The 17872-nt window shown below is 38.6% G+C and overlaps 1 protein-coding gene across 1 annotated transcript in view; it reads left to right on the forward strand.

Moving 5' to 3' along the window:
• The window catches only part of SMARCC1 (SWI/SNF related, matrix associated, actin dependent regulator of chromatin subfamily c member 1), a 178098-nt gene that overhangs the window by 124490 nt on the left and 35736 nt on the right, over window positions 1-17872 (forward strand). Inside the window, exons 22-24 of the mRNA XM_065886493.1 lie at window positions 6441-6496; window positions 7189-7303; window positions 7985-8139. Of these exons, the coding sequence (XP_065742565.1) occupies window positions 6441-6496; window positions 7189-7303; window positions 7985-8139 (326 nt within the window). The remainder of the gene's footprint in view (window positions 1-6440; window positions 6497-7188; window positions 7304-7984; window positions 8140-17872) is intronic.

The raw sequence follows: 17872 nt of genomic DNA on the forward strand, positions 1-17872 counted from the left end.
CCCTGCATTGGCAGGTGGATTCTTAACCACTGTGCCACCAGGGAAGCCCATAAGCAATTTTTAATCACAAAGATGTACTTAATATATGTTGGTTATAATTTTGTTTGTTTTTAAGCTTTAGAAAGTATGACAGATTTATACTTCTAAGACTTTTATTTTTAACTCAGTATTATATTTTCAGTATTTTTTCATGAAGTTGCATTATCCATGTAACCATAGTTAATTTATTTCCACTGCTGTAAGATATTCTGGTATGTGATTATAACACATTTTAATTATCCCTTCTCTTATTGTTGAACAGACAGTTTGGGTTGTTTCCTGTTTTTCTATTTCAAACATGCATGTACGTACAATCTTATACATGCCTCACAGTGTACACATATAGGGTTTTGCTTAGATGCAGTGCTACTTGAAGTGTGGACCAGTTGCCACACTGAGTTAAGAAATATGCATCACTAAGCTCTCTTTAATTCAGTTGTCAATTTTTCATGAAGTAAATTTATTAATAAAGGAAAGGAGAAAAGAGCATTGAACACTTTGGAACATTGAACCTTGAACATGAGCAGCACTGTTTTAGGAAACTCCAAGTTTTTTCCCAAAGTTGACCAGTAACACTTGATCCAACACCTTCCTAGTGTTAGACTCTGCTGATGTAGCAGGTGTAAAATGATGTTCTTTTATAGTTTTAAATTATATTTCTCTTACAACTAATTTGAGTATCTTAAATTTACTGGTCATATGTCATTCTGTAAAATAACTGTTCTTTTACTTACTTTTCTATAGTATTTATGTTTTTCTTTATAAATCTGATGTACTAGTCTTCTAGTTGCTGTGCTGCATGTGTTTTCTCTTATTACTTGTTCTTTTTGTCATCTCAATGAAAAGAAGTCCTTGATTTTAATAAAGTTTTGTCTTCTGTTTTATGGTTGGCACTTTTTGTGTTGTGATTAGGAGATGATTCAAGTTTTTTTCTTAATGTGTCTTTATCTAGAATTGATTTTTGTTAGCATATCGAAACGCAGTTGATTTTGCATGTTAATTTTATAGGTAACTGCCTTGTAACGCTGTCATTATTTTTAATAACTTTTCTGCAGATTCTTCTAGGTATATAGTTTTATTCTCTGCAAATCATAAGTATTTTCTTCTTTCCTTTCCAGTCCTCTTTTAATTTCTTTTTCTTTATTGACTACCTAGACCAAGACTTCTATGGCAGTATCAAAGGAAAGTAGTAATACTGGTATCCATGTCTTACTCTTGATTTTAAAGGGGATACTACAGGCATCTCTCCATGAAGAATGACATTTATTGTAGGATTATCAGTAACAATCTTTGGAGGGCACAGGAACTTTCCTTTTAGCCCTTGTCATGAAAGCTAGCTTGTCATGAAAGATACTGAGTTTTACTACTTTTTATGTGTGTGAGCAAATAAGTTGATAGACATATTAATGTTATATCACTCTTCTGTTACTGTCATATTATTTTGTCATAATGTATTGCCTTTTTTATATACTACTGTTTTCTGTCTTTAGATATTTTGTTTAGGAGTTTTTCATTTGTGGTTATAAATGAGATTTAGTCTAGTGACCTCTAATATTCCTTATCTGTTGTCCGTATCTAATCTGTGAATCAAGGTTATACTGGCCTCATAGAATGAGTTAGAAGGTATTCCCTTTTCTCTGTTCTCTGGAAAAGTTTATGAAGATTATAATCATCTTTTCCCTAAAAGTTTGGTAGAGGGCTTCCCTGGTGGCACAGTGGTTAAGAACCTGCCTGCCAATGCAGGGAACATGGGTTTGAGCCCTGATCCAGGAAGATCCCACATGCCGCGGAGTAACTAAGGCCGTGAGCCACAACTACTGAGCCTGTGCTCTAGAGCCTGTGAGCCACAACTGCTGAAGCCCGCACGCCTAGAGCCCGTGCACCGCAACGAAGAGTAGCCCCTGCTCACTGCAACTAGAGAAAGCTGCGCACAGCAATGAAGACCCAATGCAGCCAAAAATAAATAACTAAATTTATTTAAAAAAAAAAAAAAACAGAATTCCCCAGTAAAAACATCTGAACCTGTGGTGTTTTTGTTTTTTTAAAACTATTTCAGTTTTTCTGTGAGTATACTTCTTTTTCTTCCCAAATCTGTTTAGTAAATAAATTTTCTAATAATTTGTTCATTAATCTAATTTTTCTATTTTATTTGGCCTAAAGTTTTTCAGAACAGTTTGTCACTTACACTTTTTTATTAAAGTATAGTTGATTTACAATATTATATTAGTTTCAGATGTACAACATAGTGATTCAATATTTTTATAGCTTATACTACATTTATTATAAAATATTGGCTGTATTCCCTGTACTATAAAATATGTCCTTGTTGCTTATTTATTTTATACCTAATAGTTTGTACCTCTTAATCCCCTACCCCTGTCTTGCCGCTCTCCCCTTCCCTCTCCTCACTGGTAACCACTAATTTATTCTCTATATCTGTGAGTCTTTCTGTTTTGTTATGTTAGTTTGTTTTATTTTTTATATTCCTCATATAAGTGATAACATAGAGTAGTTGTCTTTCTCTGTCTGATTTATTTCACTAAGCATAGTACCCTCCAAGTCCATCCATGTTGTTGCATGTGGCAAAATTTCATTGTTTTTTATGGCTGAGTAATATTCCTCTCTGTGTGTGTGTGTGTGTGTGTGTGTGTGTGTGTGTGTGTGTGTGTGTGTGTATGTGTATTCCACATCTTTATCCATTCATCCTTTGGTGTATACTTAGGTTGTATCCATATCTTGGCCACTGTTAAGTAACTGCTACTACAAACATTGGGTTGTTTATATCTTTTTGAATTAGTGTCTTCATTTCTTTGAATATATACGCAGGAGTGGAATTGCTAGATCACATGGAAGTTTTATTTTTACTTTTTTGAGGAACCTCCATACTGTTTTTCCATAATGGCTGCACCGATTTACATTCCCGCCAACTGTGTACTACAGTTCTCTTTTCTCCACGTCCTTGCCAGCATGTGTTGTTTGTGGTCTTTTTGTCGAGAGCCATTTTGAAAGGTGTGAGGTGATACCTCATTAGGGGTTTGATTTGCAGTTCTCTGATGATTAGCAACTTTGAGCATCTTTTTGTGTGCCTATTGGACATCTGTATGTCTTCTTTGGAAAATGTTTATACAGGTTTTCTGCCCATTTTCTAATTGGATTTTTTTTATATTGAGTAATACGAGCTGTTTATATATTTTGGATATTAACCCTTTATCAGTCATATTACTTGCAAATATTTTCGCCTCTTCAGTAGGTTGTTGTCAACTTCCTTTTTGACCTTTGCTTTTTTATCAATAGTTATGGCCTTTCTTCCATTCCAAATATTATTAATTTGTGCCTTTCATCTCTTTTCTTGATCTGCCACGGAAGAGATATAGGATTCTGTTATATATTTAAACTATTTTTTAAATTTCTTTAATTTTTTTTTTACTCTCGTAATTTTTTTCTCCCTACCCTCCTATATTCTGTTTATCTTTTCTATTTTCTTAAAAAGGATGTACAGCTTGTAGACTTTGAACCTTTATTTCTTTTCTAATGTAAAAATAAGAAGGCTTATTTCACATTTACATTTCCTCCTAAGTGCTATTTTTACTGATTCTCAAAATTATATTTCCAAGCACAGAGAATTTTTTTTTTTTTTTTTTTTCCCCCGGTACGTGGGCCTCTCACTGCTGTGGCCTCTCCCGTTGCGGAGCACAGGCTCCAGACACGCAGGCTCAGCAGCCGTGGCTCATGGGCCCAGCCGCTCCGCGGCATGTGGGATCTTCCCAGACCGGGGCGCGAACCCGCGTCCCCTGCATCGGCAGGTGGACTCTCAACCACTGCACCACCAGGGAAGCCCGAGAAATTTATATTTTAAACTTCTAATTTCATTGCATTGTGGTGAGAGAACTTAGTTTGTATACCATTGACTTTTTGAAATTTGTGAAAACTAGCTTTATGGCTTAATATGTGATCAGTTTTTTTTTTTTTTTTAGAATGGATTAAACTTTTTTTTTTTTTAGAATGGATTAAACTTTTTATTGATTTGTGTGTGTGCGCACTGGAAGATGTGATCGGTATTTTTTAATGTTCCATGTAAGCTTGAAATTAATATGTATATATTCTCTAATTGTTAGGTATAGAATTCTACATGTATATGTTAGAACCATCCACTGTATGTCTTAAATTGAGACAAGTCTGTTCACATTCCCTACTATGATGTACATTTTCATTTTCTTTTTGCCATTCGGTCAGTTTTTGCTTTATATAGTTTGACACTCTTATTAGGTTCCTAAAAGTATAAAAAATTAACAATTTTTTGGTGAATTAAACCTTTTTCATCATTATGTTTTACCGTCTACTTCTAATAATACTCTATTCTTAATGCCTGTATTGACTTACAGTACCACAAAAAGGCTACCGCCATTCCTTGGATTCGGTTTTGCCTGGCATATCTTTTTCCATGTTTCCATATTCCCCATTGTCCCGTTCTATATATGGATCATTTCTTTAGATATGTTTTACAGTTTTGTAATTCTCTCTTCACCTGGTTTAATCTGTTTACACTGACTTCATTTCTAGGAAATATTTTTATCTTTTGGGTTTTTGTTTTTTTTAATTTCTGATCATCTGTAATACTCTCATGTTGATGGGAGATCTTTATGATTCTCTACATATTACATCCATGGCTACACTAGATTGAGGGTCTGACAGATCTCATGTTGGCAGTCCTCTGGTTCTGAATCTGTTGATTAATGTTTCTGTTCAGTCTTAGTGGCTTTCTTTCTTGATGTTTGCTCTTTGTTGAGCTTATTACTCTGATGTCTTTTTGGCTAAAATTGGAATTGGAAAAACTGTCTGCAGAGGATGCTTCTGCTGCTTTTTCAGGTAGCCAGGGGTTGCCACTGGCTTGAGATCACATTGGCCATCCTTGTGGCTGGCTCTCTGTGCAGGAATCCTAGGCTTCCTTTCCTGCCCTGCAGCTGGCTAGTCCATGGGCTCAACTTCCTGATGGTGAGGTATTAGAAGCAAATATGTCTAGGCAACCATTCCCTTTCAAATTCCCAAATAATCAGAACCTGGTCCCACTACTTCCACACTCTGGTCCCACTTCTGGTTCTGTAGGCCTTGGGCATTTTGGGGAAGGTGGTGATCTTTAAAAGCTCTTCTACCTGATATGAGATTCATGATGTCTTAAAGTATCATGTCCTTTGGAGCTCCTATTCAGCCGTAATTCTGGAAGCAAGAAGATCCTATTATATTCTTAAGAATTGGAAAAATAGAGATTTTCCTATTTAGTAACTTTAACACTGTTAGTTTTAAACATCATTGTTTAATATGTTTAAATATTCTCATTGAGTATAAATGCTATTAGCCTTATAATTTATGAGGACAATATAAAACTTTAAGCTGTAGGATATTTGAATGTTTTTATTTAAAACCACAGCAAACCCTCATTATGTTTGAAACATTTGTTTATGTATAAAGTTCTAAAACCAAAAGTATTTATCTGATTGTATCATGTTTTTGTTTTTAAGTCTTTGTTAACTTTTTATCTACAGGATGTATTTAAGGCCTCCTTAGCACAACATTCAGTTCTCTTCATTATACAGCCCCTATCGGCATTATCTCCCTCTTTTTGATCTCTGTCTCTTTTCTAGTCTCACCACAACTTAAATTTCCCCTACTCCCTTGAGTTTTTTGCCTCCTTTCCTTGAAGTGTCCTTCTCTATACAAGTACTACCACTGCCCCCACCCCCCACCCCCCAGCCATGTCTGCCTCAAAAATTCTCACGCAATTATTATCCTTCCCTGACTGAGATAGCCATACCCTCTGTGCTTCCCACAGCGTCTCATCTGTACGCAAACACAGTGGGCTTGTTGGCTTATGTCCTCCCCAGCCAGAGTGTGATGCTCTTGAGGTTCAGTGAATCTCTAGCTCTGCACTGTTTCTCTAGTACCTGACTGACTCAAAATATATAACTTTTAAGTATCTTTAAAAATAAATTATTTTTGCCTTTTTTTACTTAAAAGGTGTTTTTGAACTTTAATTTTTATGCATACAGAAAAATGAAAACCCTCAGTGGGCAGTTCAGTGCATTTTCACAAATTAAACACAGTCATGTAAGCGACCCCAAGATCAAGAAACAGATCATTACCAGCACCCAAAGCCACTCTTGAACCCACCCCTTTCCTGGTTAACCACTGTCCTGATTTCTAACACTGCGGATTACATTCATCTATTTTTGAACTTTAAATTAGTACAATCATAAAGTATGTGTTATTTTATGTCAACCTTATGGTTGTGAGATTTGTCCGTATTACTGTGTGTAGTGGTATTTCAGACACTTTCACAGCTTTATAATAGCTTTTACTTTTCCCCCACATTGTACTACTACTTGTTTTTATTGCTTTGCTTGTAGAAGGAGCTGAAGAGGAAAAAATGGAAACAGATACTGATGGTCAGCAGCCTGAAAAGGTAAAAAAATCAGTCTGTCTGAATTCTCTCACAACAGGCAAGCCAGAGAGCACTACCTTTCTCAGCATAACAGTTTGGGTTTATTTTGATCTTTTGGGTCCCTCTCAGAGGACTGTAAGTGATTCTATCAGCCATTTGGGCTTTGCTGGTTTAAGTTTTTGCTGAATATAGTTCTTTGTTCTTTGCTGAATATAGTTCTATAGTTTCTATATAGTTTTGTATAGTTCTATATAGTTTCTATAGTTCTTTGCTGAATATAGTTCTCTGTGCTATACAGTAGGACCTTGTTTAAACAGTACTGTTTATTTTAAATGCTCTTAGTCCTACTAGCCAGCTAACCATTTATTTATTTGTTTGTTTGTTTAGTTATCTAGTATTTAACCAGTAAATAATGAAAATGAGTCCCACTGACATTCCTTTGGACACTGTATCTCTAGCCTTATAGCAGAGAGGGTGGGGAATTTGTGCTTTGGAGACTTAAAGTCTCGTGAGCACTCAGGAGTTGAGAGTAGTGAAAGGTATTTCTCTGAATTTATTTATTTCTTTTCCAGTTTTTCTCTCCAAGACCTTTCTGAACCTAGTCCATTTCTTACCAAAAATAGTGGAACCTTTTGTTATTCTAAGATAATATCACTTGTAAAAGGATAATTTTTTTTCTCATTCTCTGTCCTCTTCTTTTGTAACCCTTTCAGGCAGAAAACAAAGGGGAGAATGAAATGGATGAAGGTGATAAAGCTCAAGATGGAGAAAATGAAAAAAATAGTGAGAAAGAACAGGATAGTGAAGTTAGTGAAGATACCAAATCAGGTAATTTGAGGAAACTCTTTGGACTTTATTATGTAAACCAGTAAAAGCACTGGAGAAATGTAGGCAGTTAAATTGTGTAGAAATATTCCCTCATTTATTTTGTGTTTCTTAACATAACAGTAAATATGCATTTGAGTTTTATTTTGCACTTAGGTACCAGTGCTGATGCTAGTGACTACATTGTTTTCAATGATATATAGACAAACAAGTTGTTCAGCTGTGACTGAAATCACCACACAGACCTGCCATTTTATTTCCAGTCCATTGCTTGTGTGTCCCATCCTGCCTGACTTGAAAGACTTGCAGAAGTACTCTGGTCTCAGCTTCTGATTTTCTCCAGGCCCTCGGGTTTCCCAGAGCATTTCATTGACTGATGAGCAAACATATTGGTCTTAGGGCTTAGTTCCCCTGAATTTTCCTTTATATTCAAGGGAACTACACAGAGAGCTTAGAGAAATAAAGAGAAGACAAAGTGTACTATTTAGAACATCCATCTCAAATAGAAGCAGACTTACATGCATGGAATGGTTTAGTAGAAATCTTAAGAAGCAAAAGGCACTGAGATCTCTTTGTAGCATCAGTCTTAGTTCATCATGTGGCAGAGGTGAGAAGTAAGATGGCCTATTGAGACTGGGCACACTGGTAATAAAGCTTTCTGGTTTGGTTTTTTTTCCCCCCCAGAAGAAAAGGAGACTGAAGAGAACAAGGAACTCACTGATACTTGTAAAGAAAGAGAAAGTGATATTGGGAAGAAGAAAGTAGAACATGAAATTTCTGAAGGAAATGTAGCCACAGCCGCAGCAGCTGCTCTTGCCTCAGCTGCAACCAAAGCCAAGGTTTGCCCCTGACAGCTCTTTTCCTAGTGCTCTCTTAAGCTGTGAATGGCTGTATTGTTTTGAGGTTCTTGGGAACATTTAGTATAAAGAGCCTTGCACCCCATAGGAGATGACTATTTGCTTGAGTGACATTTCTCAGTTAGGAATTCCACAGGCAGGAGAATGGTGGAAATAGCAGACTTGATCCTAAAAGGTTGCTGCCTTCAATTTATTCATTGTGTCCTTCAGTCTTGTGAAGACCGCAGTGATTGAAGGCAGAATTTAAAGTCCCTCCAATGTACCTGCAGAACGTGTCTTGGACTATAGTTCCAATAATTTCTACCAGATTGAAGTATTTGTAATTTTTAAGACAAAAATCTGTTGCCCTGTATAAATACTTTACCCTCCTCTTACAGACTGAAAGAGAGGGAACCTAAATAGCTCTTTTTCTTCTTGAATTTGCCAGCTTTCCTGGGGGTGGTTTTCTCTATATATAACATAGTATTGGCTTCCCAACATATTTAAGAAGAAAAGAGAATGTCATTTTCCCTGCTTTGTTTTAATTTAGCACTTGAAAGCATTCCAGGCATGAATATGTCAAGTTTTTAAAAATCTATTTACCCCTTTTCTATTTTACCCTCAAAAGTAGTTTCCTGTCATTATAGGTCACCACATTTCAAGCAGTGGTTACTAGAATATAGCTAATCGTTTTATCTTGAGCTGTTCTTGATCCATTGGTAAAGATGTTTCTCATGGTCTTTAATTCCCCCAGACTGTTTAGCTGCTGTGAACTACTTCTCCAGGAGTTTAATCTGTGTAGCATGATTTATAACAGATCCATAGATGACCCAGTTCAAACCATAAGACTACTGTTTTGAGAGCCTACCCGTCTGACGTAGGTGCAGACAGTGTGGGGGAGGGTGTTTACAGGTCACAGTCTTGCTGAGTCAGTTCAGACAGATACCCCAGCTGAATGTTACTTCACAGTAGATCGAGGTTCTGCATATTCATACTAGCCAGTCTTTTCCAAAGATGCCTCCTGATCTTCATGGTTTTTAAGTACAATTTTAGGTATTCTGTATCTTCTACCACCCCCAACCTCTAGGAATTTATGAGATGTACTCTTGTTTAAATGAATACTGATGTAGACACCAGTTTGACTGTTGTTTCACATTTGTTTGGTTTTGTTCTTCCTTCATTGGAAGCATTTTTTTTAATCTCTGTCTTCTGCCAGGTTGGACTCCTGGCTATCTCATTGTCTCTAAGCTATCCAAGTTCTTACTGTTCATACTGTCATCAAGGATCTCAGAGACCTTAAAGATTGTCTTGGGTATGTTTTCTCATTTTATAAATGAGGAGCTGGAAGCCAGGAGGGCTGCCTTCCTGTATGCCTTTTATCAGGGCATAGCACAGCCATCCACCCAGTCTTCACTCAAGTCACTTTTGACTCCTCTTATACTTTCATTTTCCATAGCTGTTCAGCCACCAGATGGTTCCTGGTGCTCTAGTTCATCCGATAATGCCCAGGCCCTCCCACCCCACCCCCCATCATATATTGCGTGTTTCCTTCATCCCATTCTCTGTCCATCAGCCAGAGTAATCTTTTTTGTTATTCAGTTGTTCATTGAAGTATAACTTATATACAAATAAGTAGATATATATGTCTACAACTAGTGAATGTTTTCACAGGCTGAACCCACCTATAGACTCACAAACAGCGTCCATATCAAGCAACATAACCTTACCAGCTCACCAGAAGCTTCCTCACGTCCCTTCCAGTTACTGTGATTCCCTTCAGGAGTAGATGCTAGCCTGTCTCCTAACACCATGACTTCATATGAAAGGAATCATATGCAGAAGAATCTTTAAACAAACAAATATGAGCATGATACTTTATTAAATAACCTCCCTGTCTCTCTCAGGCTCGAACTCCTTAGGGAATTTGGGAGTTTTTCATGATCGGGACCCTTCTCACTTCTCAAGTGTCATTCCTTGCCTGTCTGTCCTGAACTGTTTCTTGCAGTTCTACCAGACAAACTGCCCCCTTCTCCCATCTCCAGCTGGGCTTTTTTGGATACCCTCCCCTCTCACAGAGCGCGCCTCTCTCACTGTTCCTTCCCATTATTTCTCCTCTCTATATTACTATGTGTGCTTCACTGTAAGTTGCCAAAGAAGGAACTAAAATGGTAGATGACCATAAAAAGTTTTACGAATGCTTCATGATGTTTTCATAGCTGTTAATATGTGCAGCTTTGGGCACAAAAGTTTGTATACTGTGTACCACTGACCACTTTGCCACAGCTGTTTGACTCCTTCACTGCAGAGAAACTGCTTTTATGGATCAATTGCCCTGGCCCTTGGATAGTCCATACAAGGTTTAGAAGAGTGTCCAAAGAACATTTTCTTTCCAGGTCACTGAATTTATACTCCCTCATCATCACTCACTCTTACTTCTAATAACTGGGAAGGAACTTGGGTCTTCGTTCTCAGAACACCTATGTCTTCCACTGATTTGTGAAAGTGTTCACATGCTCATGCTACATGACTTGGCACACATGAATTGTTCAGTGCCACTTAGAGCTGTATCTGATACATTTCACAGCACACATAATCATTTTTGTACTACATGGTAATTAAGGGGTAAGGAATTCACTTAAATTACTGTAATTAGTACAACTTATCTAGCCTATCCAAGTTATCTCTTATTCTCTTTTTGTTCTTCTCAGTCTATAAACAGCTTTGTTATTAAGAGTTTTCCTTGATACATTTTAATTGTTTGTCACACTCTGACATGGAGTAGTAATTAGAGGTTCTAGATCTAGCTCCAAAACAGATAGGGTGGGCATGCTTTATGGCTTTCCCCACCCTTGCCATATGAGGAGCTCTTGGGTATCACATCCACTTTTTCATTCCAGCTACTGACAAGCTATGGACTAACCCACCTGAAGAGTGGTATGTGGGTGTGAAAAGGAGCACTGTTGGCTGGGTGCTCTCCATCCCTTCCATCTAGGTTTAGCTGGAAGTAAGAATACAGAACTACTGCTGGAATAAACTTAGAAACTCCAGAAAGTAGAGTAGGTCCTCTTTTATCAGCAGCAGTAGGATTCAATTCTTTTAAAATAGCAGAAATCACATTTTTTTAAGAACACACAGACATTTCCTTCAGATTTTTTCTACTACCACCCCATGCCCACATACTTTAAAAATCAGGTTTGTCTTTATGGTAACTGGCTGTTAGTTCTGGAGCAACAGGAAGATTTTTTTCTTAACTCTCAGAAATACCTCATAACCTGCTCCCTTATGCCTAAACTTCTTTCTTTAAAATTTTCTCAAGGAAAATTTTCATTGTACATTTTAGTCACAACGGTTTACCAGATAAACATTGATTGAATTGATTTGCATTATACGCATTGATCATTGATGCCATCTCTCTTTATTTGATGATACTGCGGAGAGGAGACAGAAGGAAAAATTGACCTATTTGATCATTTTGCCTGCAGTTAGCCCTGTTCACTTCCATCCTTACATGACTAAATAGAAACTACTTCTGTTCTACCAGCTAGAAGCCGTGATTTTTTATGTAAAGTTCACATAGCTGTCCCGATCGAGTTACTTTTTACCATTAATCGTTTTTTAGGTTGTTTCTCCCACATTCCATACGTCATCTGTGTCACACTCCCAGACCATCTTATTCTTCTTAGGTTCTATAAAGCCGTTATGAGAAAAGTTGGGGCTCTCTCTGTAGCCCTGTTTTTGGAAGGCCTTGGTCATCACTGTTGCCAGATCTGTTAAGAATCCATAGCATGAGCATTAGCAGTATTCCTGCTCCAGTTATCCATTGCTATGTAACTACCATGAAGCTTAGTGGCTTAAAATCATAATCATTTTATGATTTCACATGATTTTTATGAGTGAGAAATTCTGGTAGACTCAGCTAGAAAAATTCTGCTGTGTGGCGTTGGCTAGTTTACTGGGTATTCATCTCATGCCTGGGCTATTATGGAGAGCCTGAGATGGCTTCACTCACACGCCTGATGCCTAGGCTGGGGTGGCTGTACCACCTGGAGGCTGGCTGGCATCACTGTCTGCACACAGCCTCTCTAAGAACTTATCCTGGGCTTCTTCATACTAGGGTGGTATCAAAGTGTTGGACTTTTTTATGTGGCAGCTTGAAACTTTAAGAGAAGAGTGTCCCAGATGATAAGAAGGAAAACCTGCCAATGTCTTGTGGCTTGGGCCCATACCTGACACTGTGTAACTTCTACCCAGGTCTACCGGTCAGACATTCTGTCCACATTCAGGGTGATGAGGGGATATAGAGGCCAACATAGAAAACAAGTTTACAACAAACATTTCAGGGCACTGGTATCAACCAGGCAGACAACAAAAGGAGAATCAGTTGTTCTTGAGAAGTGGTAGAGCTTCAGCTTAGAAATTGCAGAAAAAGTCAGGTGTTCCAACATACATGTAACGAGAGTCCCAGAAGGAAATGAAAAAGACGCAGGGAATTTAAAAAAAAGAAAGAAAAGAAATTGTGGCTGATTGAAAACTTGTCAAATTTGATGGAAGACATTATACAGATCCAAGAAGCTCAATGAAAAAATATAGGAGACCTGCTGTTAAAGATACTTAGAGACCCTCCTCTCTAGCAGAGGCATACCCTTAGGATTCTTAGAAACCCTGCTATGCACTCCCTTCAAAAGGTCTAACAGCCAGGCACACCTGGAGGTATTTACTCTGAGTTCAAATTTTACTGTAGTGCTCTGGATTTGATCTTTGTCCTAAAGCCATTTCTAAGTTTCAAATTCTTGCTGGGAGTAACCAGTGATGAGAAGCAGTTTTATTTTCAAACCCTGCTCTGTTTCGTCTAAATTGTACCTGAATACTGAATTCTTCCTTCTTTGGTTCCTCTCTTTTCTTATATAAAATACAAAAAGAATGTTTACATTTTGCCTGGAAATCACTCCAGCCAGATCCACAAATTTATTAATTACCCTATTTTCCACATCACTAGTGTGACAATGTTTCCAAACTTTGTGCTTCTGTATAGCAAAGATCTACTTCTGTCCAATCTGCAGTAATATTTCCCTCTCTTTTAAGCTCTCACCAGTGGTTTTCTTGAGAATGCACTCACCACATGATACCACAGCCAAAGTCACACTTTAGGGTTTTGTTCAAATAGCGCCCTGTTTCCAGGTACCACATTTTTTTTCCAATAGCAAAACTTAGTGGTTTAAAAGGCAAACCATTTTATTATATCTCATGATTTTGTGAAATTTGAGCACCGAACAGCTGGGTGATTCTGCTCCATGCTTTATCTGTTGAGTCATTTAGTGGTATTCACCTTACAGGTATGTTCATCTGGAAAGGTCCAAGGTAGCTTCCTTAAGTCCTAGTCCTTGGCAGGGGTAGCTGGGTCCAATTTCCTCTCCGTGTAGTCTCTAGGTCTCTCCCTGTAGTTGCTTCAACAGAATGATCATATACTTCTCACATGGAAGCTTGGGACTCCCAGAAAGAACATTGCAAGAGACAAGACATGGGAGTTCCCAAGCTGGGACCCAGAAAATATCACCACTATTTTCTGTAGGGCAAGGCAGTTAGAGAGGAGGGGTTGTAGTCCCTCTCTCTCCAGTGGAAGAAAGGCCGATGAGTTTACGGCCGTCTTTAACCTACCACAAGTCCCTTCTAAGAATTCCGCAGGAAAGTAGCCACTAAAATATCAATTGCTAATTGTTAATAATAGACATTGGGTGATAACTAAAATCCTTTGGATTTAGAATTTAAAATTTTAGTTCGAGCTTTGCCGTTTACTAATCTCTTGGGCAGCTAACATAACTTTTCTGAACCTACATCATTTTTTTTTTTAATCAGAGGTCCCTTCTGATCTGCCTTTCTGACCAGATTATCAATGAGAATCAGTCAAATTTATGTATAAAAAAGCATTCTGGGGAATTCCCTGGCGGTCCAATGGTTAGGACTCTGCACTTCCACTGCAGGGGGCCCGGGTTCGATCCCTGTTCAGGGAACTAAGATCCTGCTACGAGCCATATGGCACTGGTGTGGCTCCCCAAAAAAAGCATTCTGTAAGATGGAAAGTGCCATACTTTGATTATTCAGTATTTGAGTACCCATTATGTGCCAAACACTGTACTACAATACTAGGTTTATTTTGATGCCTAAAATAGATACGAATAGTCCCTGCCTCTTAGGAGCTTAAAATCAGTCATTAACCTTGAACTTCACAGTCATTTGAGTGGAGACATTAGACTAGACATTTTAGTGTGAAGGATAAGAAAAAAAACTAAAGAATAAAATGTTGGAAATGTAACCTAAAGAATAAAATGTTGGAAATGTAACCTTGAGGAGTGACTCTATTAGGTGAAATCTAATTAGGGATTATATACTATTCAAAATTTCTTGGAATGGGGCTTCCCTGGTGGCACAGTGGTTGAGAGTCCGCCTGCCAATGCAGGGGACACGGGTTCGTGCCCTGGTCCGGGAGGATCCCACATGCCGCGGAGCGGCTGGGCCCGTGAGCCATGGCCGCTGAGCCTGCGCATCCGGAGCCTGTGCTCCGCAACGGGGGGGGCCACAGCAGTGAGAGGCCCGCGTACCGCAAAAAAAAAAAAAAAAGAAAAAAGAAAAAAAAAATTTCTTGGAATCAAACTCTTTCTCTCTCACACAGACACAACACATAAATTTATTCTACTTTTGCACAATGATTTTCACACAGGTTTTGTTTATAAATGGATTACTGTCTGATAGATACTTATAAGCCCTAACAACGAATGTTTCATGTGTGTTATCACACAATGATTTTAGAATTTATTGAACTTTTTCGTCTCATTAATGTAGAAACAGATCCATAGAAATGAATGATAGGGGCTTCCCTGGTTGCGCAGTGGTTAGGAATCCGCTTGCCAACGCTGGGGACACGGGTTCAAGCCCTGGTCCGGGAAGATCCCACATGCTGCGGAGCAGCTAAGCCCGTGCACCACAACTACTGAAGCCCGTGCTCATAGAGCGTGTGCTCCACAACAAGACAAGCCACCGCAATGAGAAGCCTGTGCACCGCAATGAAGAGTAGCCCCTGCTTGCCACAGCTAGAGAAAGCCTGCGTGCAGCAACGAAGACCCAATGCAGCCAAAAATAAATAAATAAAATAAATAATTTTTTTAAGTGAATGATGGGCCTAAAATTATGTAACTAGTTATGGACCGAACTAGTACCAAAACCCAGATCTCCAGACTCAGAGTCTTGTGATCCCAACCAACCCAGAAACGTAATCTGATAAAAATTCTTCATTCCAAGGAAAATGTTTTCAGACATTTTACAACTAAAAACCCAACAGCTAGCTTAAAAAAGTGTCCATCTTTTTTTTTCTTTGTTTAGCACCTCTGCTATACTAATGATGATTTGAGTTCTAATTTTTAGGGACTCCACCCCAGAAAAACCAGGGAAAGTTAGAAACATTTATACAGTACTGTTAGTTCCTCCCTGTCTCTCTGTGTCACCTTTCTTACTGCCCCGCTTTGCTTCTAGGCTCTCATCAGAACTGAATTCAATTCCCAGTGGATTTAACTGCAACCTTTGGCAAGATATTTAACTTCTCTAAGCTTCAGTTTCATTCTATATAAAATGGAGATAACATGTTTCTTGGTAGGTTATTATTAGAAGTAGCGTGAAAATACCTACCAGGGTGTGTAGTATGACATATTTCACCCTACTCCCATAATGCATTCCAACAGTTAACTCTCACTTTTACCATCTTTTTTTCTTCTTAAAGCAGACAGAAGTGGTATTTGGATCCGATCTGTTAGCAGCTTTGGTCCAGTGCTTAGTAACATTTGTCTAATCACTTCAAGCCCCTGTGAAGTCTTTTTAATTCCCTTCAGAATCTATTTCTTAAGCCTTTCTGACTTCTGCTGACTTCTTGGATGGTACATATATATCACCAAATCCATAAATTAGCAGAATTTCTTAAAATCTTTAATAGCAGGAAGCATGCTGTTTCATGAAGGAAATTTCTTGTCTTCTTCCAGATCAGAATCTCTTACCAGTAAAAATATGAATAGTCATGGAGGTTAAATCAACAAAAAGAATCTAGTAATGTAGGTGATCTAGAAATGTAGGAGATAGAGAAATGGCACGTTAGTAAGTTCATTAGGGTTCAGTCAGTAAAATTCAGATAGTGAGACTACATAGGAACAGGCCAGTTCTTTCAGAGAAATCTGTTGTATCTCTCCTCTTATAAATAGGGGTTACAAGATGGAAGAAGTTGAGAAGTTGCAGTGATTTGTTTTAAATAATTCTATACAGAAAATCAGGGTTTATATTAATTTTTATTTTATTTATCTTTTGGCTGCGTTGGGTCTTTGTTGCTGCACACGGGCTTTCTCTAGTTGCAGCCAGTGAGCTTCTCATTGCAGTGGCTTCACTTGTTGTGGAGCATGGGCTCTAGGCGCGTGGACTTAAGTAGTTGTGGCTTACGGGCTCTAGAGCACAGGCTCAAGTAGTTGTGGCACGTGGGCTTAGTTGCTCCGTGGCATGTGGGATCTTCCCAGACCAGGGATCGAACCCATGTCCTCTGCATTGGCAGGCAGATTCTTATCCACTGTGCCACCAGGGAAGCCCTATATTAATATTTAAATAAATGCTATTAAGGCTTGAAATATGAAAACGCCAAATTTAGTGTGCAACATTAGTTCTTCTGTTTTCACTCAAAACCCAGATGTGATTAACCACGCCGATGAATAGTTCTTACACTTGAGGTGGGTTAATTTTGATACATATTAAATTTTATTTATTTATTTATTTATTTTTGCGGTACGCGGGCCTCTCACTGTTGTGGCTTCTCCCGTTGCGGAGCACAGGCTCTGGACGCGCAGGCTCAGCGGCCATGGCTCACGGGCCCAGCCACTCCACGGCATGTGGGATCTTCCCGGACCGGGGCACGAACCCATGTCCCCTGCATCGGCAGGCGGACTCCCAACCACCGCGCCACCAGGGAAGCCCTAAAAAAATTTTTTAAACTAGAAATCAGACTGAATAATCCTATAAGTCTTTAGTAATGCAACTGCCATAGAGTTTACAGATTCAGGTTTTGATTTGTTTTTTCTTTTCTTGAGTTTTTTACTCAAATTTGTTTCTTTAGATTGAAGGCCATGCTTTGCTGGTTATATTCTCATCCTGCATTCAAAGTTCCCAAGTTTACTTCCAGAGATTTCTAGTGGTTTTTTAACCTTAGTCACAGGTGAATTCTAGGCTTTGGATAAAGGCTGCCTCTTCTCCGTGTCCTCTCTACTCCCCACCTCATCTCCTTATTTCTTGCATCGCTAAAATTGCCAAGCAGTCATAAATGTGGGGCTTCCTCGGGCCTTGACCCTGGGGAGTAAAAGTCAAGTGAATAGATAAAATACAGTGCAGTAAGAATCGTCATGGAGGCTGTGGGAGCCGTGATGTAAGGGAGCTACCCAGAGGAAGTGATGCCTAAGGCCAAGTCTTAAAAGACATGTTAGAAGCGGTCCAGTGCAGGCAGAGGAGGATCTTCCAACAAAACGGGCTTTTAGGGTACAGCTCGCAGGTATCAGGCGCCTACCATGTTCCAGGCACTGTTCTAAGTACATCCATCCATGAATTAAATGTATTATAATTCATGGACCAGAATGGCAAGAAACTCTTAGCATAAAAGGAGACAAGGTGAGTACATATAAAGCAAAGAACATTTTGAAACGTCTGGGGACTTCCCTGGCAG

The sequence above is a fragment of the Phocoena phocoena genome, chromosome 10, assembly GCF_963924675.1.
Source record: "Phocoena phocoena chromosome 10, mPhoPho1.1, whole genome shotgun sequence".
NCBI classification, from domain to species: domain Eukaryota; kingdom Metazoa; phylum Chordata; class Mammalia; order Artiodactyla; family Phocoenidae; genus Phocoena; species Phocoena phocoena.